The 10,331-nt window shown below is 32.4% G+C and overlaps 1 protein-coding gene across 1 annotated transcript; it reads left to right on the top strand.

Moving 5' to 3' along the window:
• The first annotated feature begins 3,150 nt into the window (after window positions 1-3,150).
• LOC116134037 lies at window positions 3,151-4,239 on the top strand. Its single transcript, XM_031419681.1, has 2 exons — window positions 3,151-3,357; window positions 3,424-4,239. The coding sequence occupies exons 1-2, from the start codon at window positions 3,151-3,153 to the stop codon at window positions 4,237-4,239; spliced, it is 1,023 nt and encodes a 340-aa protein (XP_031275541.1).
• The last annotated feature ends 6,092 nt before the right edge of the window (window positions 4,240-10,331 follow it).

Genomic DNA, 10,331 nt, shown 5'->3' on the forward strand with positions numbered 1-10,331 from the left:
GAGTTAACAATTGATTCCCTTCAAGGGAAAGATATGACGATAGAACACCACCACTATGTGGAGAAGGATAAGATATGTGTGATAATAGCTGTCATTATGGTATTTCAAAATACCAAGTGTTAATTGTTTTTTGGACTGTTATGCAATTAAAGCAATAACAGTTTCAATTTTTTTAATTTAAAAAATGACTGTTATGCAATTAACTTAATGACAGTTTTTTGGAGCTTTAAATAGTTGGTGGCTATTTCAATTTTTGATTTAAATAAAATGGCTGTTACATGTGGAAAATTAAGAGGGGAAAACTGGAAATTGTCAAGTATAAAAAGGGGTGTTGGTTCTATTTTCAACACACAATCTTCTCACTTGACAGAATTTGTATGTTGCTCTACATTTTTTCTTCACTCTCTTATTCTTTCTAACTCTCCTTCACCACTACTACTTTGTCTTATATTGTTCTAAACCTCTATCGGAGTGTGCACTCTAAAAGGAGGTTCGTCATTGTATCCTGGAGGTTAGTCCGTTGTTGAGCCTTTTTACACCATGAAGATTCTTCCAGTAAGGGCGAAATTATGATCTTAAGGACAATGCTTTTGCACGCCTTGATGTTGCTATTTCATTGCTGTATCATTATTGTTTCACTGTTGTATGTTGTTTTACTACTGTGTTTGTTGATATTTTCTTGCTATTTTTCTATTGTTCTTCTGTTGTTCTTCCACTATTTTACTGCCAGATTTTCTCTTATTTTGCTGTTAATTTGTAATAAATTTTTAACAATCTTAAGATCAGAAGTTTAAGGGAAATCTGCCGAAATGGATGCTGCAATTCTTACCGCCAAGTCTCTTCCTCCAAAATTCAGCCCTTTGTCGAAGCTCATTCCAAGAGGTGGCAAGAAAAAGTGTTCGACTCCCTAGACGTGCTCGGTTTTGCAGAGTACCTCACATTAGAATAACCAAAACCTAGAGTAGACAATTTTGATAAAAAACTTGACACATGGAAGAAAGGAAATAAGGTATGTCGTCATACTATCCTCAATACATTATCGAATGAGCTTTATGATGTTTATTGCGCTTATAAGACTGCAAATGAGATATGGACAATCCTGAAAAAGAAATATGTTGTTGAGGATGTTGGATCACAAAAATATGCCATAGGAAACTTGCTAGATTTTAAAATGGTAGAAGAAAAAGAGGTATCCATGCAAGTCCATGACTATCATTTATTGATAAATGACTTGAAAAATGAAGAAATAATTCTTCCTAAAACTTTTGTGGCTGGTTGTTTAATTGAGAAACTTCTAGATTCATGGAGAGAATATAAGAATAGTATGAAACATAAACGGAAGCAAATGAGCTTAGAAAATGTGCTGGTACATATTAGGATAGAGATAAAGCCGGTACGCCGTAAGGCCAAGGAATTGACATCTAAGGCTAATGTTGTTGAAAACCAAGTGGTTCCTCCTCAACCTAAGAACAAGAAACCGTAGAGTTTTAAGAACAATAACAAGAAATTGTTTAACAACAAGAACCCCAACACTTTCAAAAAGAAAAGACATTGTTTTGTATGTGGGAAAACCGGACATTTTGCTAGCCAATGTAGATACAGAAAAACTGGAGACAACAGAAATCCTCCTAAAGCCAATCTGGCTAAGGGAGATGATGTTATTGCTGCTGTAGTTGTCTCACAAGTGAACATGATTGCTGAAAAGAAAGAATGAATAATTGATTTTGGGGCCACAAGGCATATCTGTGGAGATAGAAATTGTTTCTATGAATACATACCAATGAGGGATGGAGAAGAATGTGTTTACCTTGGTGATTCCCGCTTTACTCCTGTTTTGGGAAATGGGAAAATTCTTCTCAAACCTACTTCTAGGAAAACCCTCTCACTTAGTAATGTTTTACATGTTCCAAACATTCGATATAATCTTGTATTTGTTTATGTATTAGGAAAGGTTGGAGTGAAAGTCTCATTTGACAGTGACAAAATTGTAATGTCCAAGAATGGGGCTTTTGTTGGGAAGGGATATTGTTCTGGAGAGTTATTTAAATTTAATGTACTTAAAGTTATTATAAATGAAAATGCATCTTCTTTTGCTTATTTTATTGATTCAATAGATTTATGGCATGACATATTAAGTCATGTGAATTATGGTTATCTGAAAAAGATGAAAGAACTTGGTTTATTATTAAATGTCAATATTTCAAATATTGATAAATGTGATGTGTGTGTGAAATCTAAATTTACTAAAAAGACTTGTAAACTAGTTCTAGAACGAGAAATTGAGCTTCTCAGTTTAATTCATAGTGATCTTGGAGATTTGAAACAAACCATGACCAGAGGAGAAAAAAGTTCTATATAAATTTTATTGATGATTACTCTAGATATACTAGAGTATAATTGTTGAGAAGTAAAGATGAAGCAATTAAAATATTCTTAACTTATAAAAATGAAGTTGAAAATCAACTCAATAAGAAAATTAAAAGGTTAAGAACGGATAGAGGAGGTGAATATGAGTCAAATGACTTTGATTCTTTTTGTAGAGATCATGGTCTTNGGGTGTTTTATTCTCCTTTATGCAGAGACAATTTTCCTACTTGAGAGAATTCATTTTGCCTCTACATTTTTATAACCTCCAGCTCTCCTTCACCACTTCTATTTTATCTCATACTGCTCTAAATATCTCTTAGAGAGTGCACTCTAAAAAGAGATTTGTCATTGTATCCTGGAGGTCAGTCCGTTGTTGAGCCTTTTTGCACCACGAAGATTCTTCCAAAAGGGGCGGAATTCTGATCTTAAGGACAGTACTTTTGCATGCCTTGACACTGCTGCATCGTTGTTGTTTTGCTGTTGTTTCGCCGCAGTGTTCGTTGTTGTTTCACTGCTGTATCGTTACTATTTAGCTGTTGGTTTCATGCTATTCTCGTTGTTGTCTTGCTACTGTTTTCTTGCTTGCTATTTTTTCTGCTGTACTCACTGTTGTATTGCTACTGTTTCCTGCTATTCTCATTGCTATTTTTCCTATTATTCTCACTGTTGTATTGCTGTTATTTTACTGCTATTTTATTACTGTTCTTTCACTGTTTTACTGCTGCTATTTTGTTGCTTATTATTATTAAAATTTCAACAATCTTAAGATTAGGAATTTCCGAGATGGACGTTGCAATTCTCACTGCCAAATCACTTCTCGACATCTCCAAAATTGAGCATTATGTTGGAGCTCATTTCAAGAGGTGGCAAGAAAAAGTATTCGACTTCCTGGATGTGCTCGGTTTTGCAAAATATCTCTCAACAGAAGAACCAAAACCTGGAGTGGACAATTTTGACAAAAAACTTGATACATGGAATAAAGGAAATAAGGTATGTCGTCATACTATTCTCAGTACATTATCAAATTAGTTTTATGATGTTTATTGTGCTTATAAGACTGCACATGAGATATGGACAATCCTGAAAAAGAAATATGTTGTTGAGGATGCTGGATCACAAAAATATGTTATAGGAAACTTCCTATATTTTAAAATGGTAGAAGAAAAAGAGGTATCCATGCAAGTTCATGACTATCATTTATTGATAAATGAAGAAATAATTCTTCCTAAAACTTTTGTGGCTGGCTGTTTAATTGAGAAACTTCTGGATTCATGGAGAGATTATAAGAATAGTATGAAACATAAGCGGAAGCAAATGAGCTTGGACGATGTGATAGTACATATTAGGATTGAGGAGACGAATAGACTTAGAGATAAAGCCGATAAGGCTAAGGAATTGACATCAAAGGCTAATTTTATTGAAAACCAAGTGGCTCCTCCTCAACCTAAGAATAAGAAACCACAGAGTTTTAAGAACAATAACAAAAAACTGTTTAACAACAAAAACCCCAACAGTTTCAAAAAGAAAGGACAATGTTTTGTGTGTGGGAAAACTGGACATTTTGCTAGCCAATGCAGATACAGAAAAGCCAATCTGGCTGAGGGAGATGATGTTATTTCTACTGTGGTTGTCTCACAAGTGAACATGATTGCTGAAAAGAAAGAATGCATAATTGATTCTAGGGCCACAAAGCATATTTGTGGAGATAGAAATTCTTTCTATGAATACATACCAGTGAGGGATGGAGAAGAATGTGTTTACCTTGGTGATTCCCGTTCTACTCTTGTTTTGGGAAAGGGGAAAATTCTTCTCAAACTTACTTATGGGAAAACCCTCTCACTGAGTAATGTTTTACATGTACCAAATATTTGATATAATCTTGTATCTGTTTATGTATTGAGAAAGGCTGGAGTAAAAGTCTCCTTTGAGGGTGACAAAACTGTAATGTCCAAGAATGGGGCATTTGTTGGGAAAGGGTATTGTTCTGGAGAGTTATTTAAACTCAATGTACTTAATGTTATTATGAATGAAAATGCATCTTCTTCTACTTATATTATTGATTCAATAGATTTATGGCATGATAGATTAGGTCATGTGAATTATGGTTATTTGAAAAAGATGAAAGAACTTGGTTTATTATCAAATGTCAATATTTCAAATATTGATAAATGTGATGTGTATGTGGAATCTAAATCCACTAAAAAGACTTGTAAACCAGTTCTAGAACGAGAAAATGAGTATCTCGGTTTAATTCACAGTGATCTTAGAGATTTGAAACAAACCATGACCAAAGAAGGAAAAAAGTTTTACATAACTTTTATTGATTATTACTCTAGATATACTAAAGTATACTTATTGAGAAGTAAAGATGAAGCAACTAAAATGTTCTTTAACTTATAAAAATGAAGTTGAAAATCAACTTAATAAGAAAATTAAAAGGTTAAGAACGGATAGAGGAGGTGAATATGAGTCAAATGACTTTGATTCCTTTTGTAGAGATCATGGTATTATACATGAGACTACACCTCCTTATTCTCAATAGTCAAATGGAGTTGCTGAGAGGAAAAACATAACTTTAAAAGAAATGGTGAATGCTATATTGATTACTTCTGGAGCACCTTTTAATTTGTGGGGAGAAGCAATGCTTTTAGCTTGTTACATACAAAACAGAATTCCTTTTAAGAAAACAGGCAAAATACCGTATGAAGTCTGGAAAAATATTTTAAAGTGTGGGGGTGTTTTGCTAAAGTCCTAGTTCCTGAACCTATAAGGAAAAGGTTAGGACCTAGAATTATTGATAGTATGTTTATAGGTTATGCTCAAAATAGTGCTGCTTATAGATTCATGGTAATAAAGTAAGAGGTTGATTTGTATGATGCAAACACAATCATTGAATCTAAAAACGCAAATTTCTTTGAGAATGTTTTTCCTAAGAAAATCAATTGTGAAAAGGTTTTACCTCAAAATGAAACTTTGGAGAGTTCTCCTCAAAATGAAACTCTTCGGAATTCTTCTGAAAGTTCAAAGTTAGAAATAAGGAGAAGTAAGACAATAAGAAAAGCCAAAAGTTTTGGTGCTGATTACTATGTCTTTCTTACAGAGAATGATCCTTAGACTTATGAAGAAGCAATGATTTCTTGTGATGCATCCTTTTGGAAAGAGGCAATAAATAATGAAATTGAGTCCATTATGAGTAATCATACATGGGAAGTAGTTAATTTGCCTCCAGGAACTAAACCAATACAGTGCAAATGGATATTTAAAAAGAAATTAAAGACTGTATGGATCAATTGATAAAAACAAGGCAAGATTGGTTGCCAAAGGTTATGCACAAAAGAAAGATATAAATTATTTTGACATTTATGCTCCTGTAACAAGAATAGCATCAATTAGAGTGTTAATTTCTTTAATTGCAATTTACAAATTACATGTACATCAAATGGATGTAAAGACAACTTTTCTTAATAGAGACCTGGATGAAGAAATTTATATGAAACAACCAGACGGTTGTGTTATCCCAGGTAATGAGTATAAAGTGTGCAAACTAGTGAAGTATCTTTATGGACTTATACAGACACCAAAACAATGGCATGAGAAGTTTGACCAAGTGTTAGTCTCAAATGGTTATACAATTAATGATTCATATAAATGTGTATATTCTAAATAATTTGAAGACAATACTTATGTGATAATATGTCTCTATGTTGATGACATGTTAATATTTAGTGCTAATGTGGATGTGATAATTAAGGCTAAAGAGTTTCTTGCCTCAAATTTTGATATGAAAGATATGGGAGAGGCAAATGTTATTCTTGGGATTAAAATCATTAAGATAAATGATGGTCTTAAGTTATCACGACAACACTATGTTGAAAATTTCTTAAGAAAATTTGGGTATTTAGACAGTAAACCCGTCTCAACTCCTTATGATGGAAATACACAACTTAAGAAAAATACACAACACAGTGTGAGTTAAAATAGATATGCTCAAATCATTGGTAGCCTTATGTACTTAATGAATAGTACGAGGCCTGATATTGCTTATGCTGTCACTAGATAGAGTAGGTATACTCATATTCCTGATAAGAGTCATTGGATAACATTAGATAGAGTTGCTAGATATTTGAAGGGCACCATTGATTATGGGCTAACGTTTGGAAGTACACCACTTGTATTAGAAGGATATTCCGATGCCAATTGGATATAAGATTCAGATGAAATAAAATCCACAAGTGGTTATGTCTTTACACTTGGTGGAAGTGCTATGTCATGGAAGTCTTCCAAACAAACTTGCATAGCTTGGTCTACCATGGAGTCTGAGCTTATCGCCTTAGAAAAGGCATATTTTGAGGCTGAGTGGTTAAGGAATTTCTTAGCAGATCTTCCCATTGAAACTCACCCTCATGTTTTAGTATCAATCCATTGTGATTGTCAGACTGCAATAGCAAGAGCAAAGAGCAACATTTATAATGGGAAAAGCAAACATATCCGAATAAGACATACCATTATAAAGCAGTTGCTAGAATCTAGGGTAGTGAGCCCAGATTTTGTGAAGTCAGAGTTAAATTTGGCCGATCCTCTGACTAAACCACTAAGTAGCAGGTTAGTGGAATACACTTCGAGGGGGATGGGACTTATGCCTAAAGCATAAGGTAAAAGTGATGGTAACCCTACCTATGTGATTGGAGATCCCAGGAAGTAGGTTCATAAGGGTAATAACAAGTCACTTGTTGTCTTGATAAGTATTATCAAATTTTATCTATAGAAAGTCCTCCCTATGGCGAGATAATACTGACTATCGTGAATAAGGTTGAGTAAAATTACTCTTAATGAAATCCATAGCCAACTTAAATAGTGGTGTGAAAAACTGCAATTCACACCTTATGGAGGTTCACTTATGTGAGTGTGGAATTGGGTCGATCCCTATGAGAGCTTAGGCAGGCATCTCTAGAGCACTCATGAAATCCAAGCTAGCACAGGGCCATAAAGTGCTAAATCGCAGAACAGTATACAATGTATAGAATTTAGTGTGAGGAACTAATCCTCTGAATTACATAAAGAAATTTTTTGTTCATAGAAACTTAGTTTCACCAAATTTATGTAACTTACATTTAGTTACTCAATGATTGGTTCATAGTCCGAAAGACACTAACTTATAAACATTAAATTCTATAATCAGTGGTGATTGGTTATTTTAAAATATGTGGGGGATTGTTATTATAGCTGGGTTGTTATGATATTTCAAAATAACAATTTTTTGATTGTAATTAAAATTTTAGACTGTTATGACTTGAATGTAATTGCAATTGCTTCGGTTACTTTACAATTCAAATCATGGTTGGGGCAGTTTCATTTTTTTAATTTAAAATGGCTATTATAAAGGCTGGGCAGTTTCAATCTTAATAATTAAAAAAAAAAAAAATGGTTGTTACATGTAAGAGGCAAGTATAAAAATGGGGTGTTTTATTCTCCTTTATGCAGAGACAATTTTCCTACTCTAGAGAATTCATTTTGCCTCTACATTTTTATAACTTCCAGCTCTCTTTCACCACTTCTATTTTATCTTATACTGTTCTAAATCTCTCTTAGAGAGTGCACTCTAAAAAGAGATTCGTTATTGTATCCTAGAGGTCAGTCCGCTGTTGAGCTTTTTTGCACTACAAAGATTCTTCCAGTAGGGGCGGAATTCTGATCTTAAGGACAGTGCTTTTGCACGCCTTGATGCTGTTGCATCATTGTTGTTTTGCTGTTGTTTAGCTGCAGTGTTCATTGATGTTTCACTGCTATATCATTAGTGTTTTGTTGTTGGTTTCCTACTATTCTTGCTGCTGTTTTCCTGCTATTCTCACTATTGTATTGCTGTTTTTCCCGCTGTTCTCACTATTGTATTGCTGTTGTATTACTGTGTTCTTCTGCTATTTTGTTGTTGTTCTTCCACTGTTTTGCTGCTGCTGTTCTGTTGCTTATTATTATTAAAATTTCAACAAACCTTACTTAAATACTATTGAAATTTTGGTGGAATTTTGGGGTCACCCTAACCCTAAAAGGGTTAAATGAAATAATTCATTTTTTTTTTGTAGAGGTGTTCCAATTCAATGAGGAAATTTTGAAAACCCCAAGGTTTTGATTAAATTTTTCAACTACCATTAGTTTGTAAAATTACTAGCGACCCCCAAGTGTTAAGATTTGAGGAGCTATGTGTGTTCATTTAATCCGTATCAAATGGCAAAATTGTCCCCCAATATTTACTTTAAATTATTTATTTATTATTATTATTATTTTTTTTTTTTTGAGGTTTTTTTAAGCTTTCAAACTAGTGGTGGTTGATTATTATAACCGTAACTTTTAGGGGGATAAAATTGTAAGTTTTCCATATAACAAACCCCGTGATTTTTCAAATGGCCATGTTCGTAATTTCGTTTTAGTCCCCATTTACTTTAATGGCTAGTAAAAGGAAATATCGAATCATGGATTTTAATGATCATAGAACAAGCTTTTTGCTATTTTTATTATTTCTATTTTTGTTATTATACTTGAATTTAATGAAACCCCAATTGAAAGTCAAATAAATAAATACTCCTTTCCCAAAACCTAGGAAAAAAGAGAATCTAAAATATGTAAAATTTGTTTTGAACTTATAAAATTTCAAATTCTGATTAGAGTTCTATAATTATTTTAAAAAAAAACGATGATAATATTTTACCATCAAATAATGATATTGAAAAAGTTTTCGGTGAAGCGAAATTATTTTATTATTATTATTATTTGCGTTTTTCAAATTTCATTTCTAAATTGATGCAAAATACCTTTGCAAATAAAGATTTTTAAGGAGGGTTTGTGTTATGTCTTCTTCGAATAGAATGCTAAACTTAAAATATAATTCAGAAGTATGGATTTTGAAAAAACAAAATATATAAAATATATGTGCCGCTTCAACTAGTGCTAACTGCCTAATTTTTTTTTTATCCATTAAAAAAAACAAAAAAAACACTACTTTGTAATATGACTTCGTATATCCTGAATATATAAAATTAAAATATAATCATTTGTTTTCATTTTATAAATTAAGATCGCAAAAGCAGAACCTTAAAAAATGATTCAAAACTTATCTAACCTTCATGAAATATTTAGAATATTATATAATCGTGACAACATCATTAGTTATATTATATGTCAATATCTTTTTATTGTAAATAATATTTTTTCCTTTATAATTAATTATTAAAGTTAATATTAACATATCATTAGTGTATTTATATTTTCTCTAATTTTGAAACATCTGAATTTTCTCTTATAAATTGTTATGGCTAAAAAACTAAGGCTGATGTAAGTTTACGTCAGCAAACACCAATAAGTAGTTAGGAAGGCTTTGCACCATCCAAAGGTTGCCACATCGCCTCAAGATAGAAAGAATACGGTTGTCATCAACTTGGCAAATTAAAGTTTTATCTATAAGTGACTGAAGACTGCATACTTGTCCTAGCCTTAGATAATTTGAGGATATTTCCTAAGTTATCAGCCAATGGGAAGCAAGGAAGGACTTACATGACACCTATCCACTTACAGATTTGTAATCATTACCTTGAATTCAGCTACTATAAATAGATGACTCTCCCTCTTATTTTGGGGAGAAAAAAAACCCTCATTCTCATTCTGATTCTGATTCTGATTATAATATTTATATTTAAAACAAAGATAACCTACGAGAAAAAAGACTGACTTGATATTCTCTTTAAATACCCAGTTATTGTACCTTTACTCACTGTTCGCTATACGCGATCTCTTGTAAACTCTCATATATAAAAGAAACATTGGATGTAGGAATCGTTTTAAGCATCTGTATCATTTTAAAAATTATTTATTATTTATTATTCAGTCTTTGCATTCAATTATACTTATTAGCTCTCTTATAATCATTCACATGTAATTTCTAAGAACAGTTTAACACTTTGTATGTGGAAATC

This window comes from Pistacia vera, unplaced genomic scaffold (genome assembly GCF_008641045.1).
Source record: "Pistacia vera cultivar Batoury unplaced genomic scaffold, PisVer_v2 Contig281, whole genome shotgun sequence".
In the NCBI taxonomy this organism is placed as follows: Eukaryota; Viridiplantae; Streptophyta; class Magnoliopsida; order Sapindales; family Anacardiaceae; genus Pistacia; species Pistacia vera.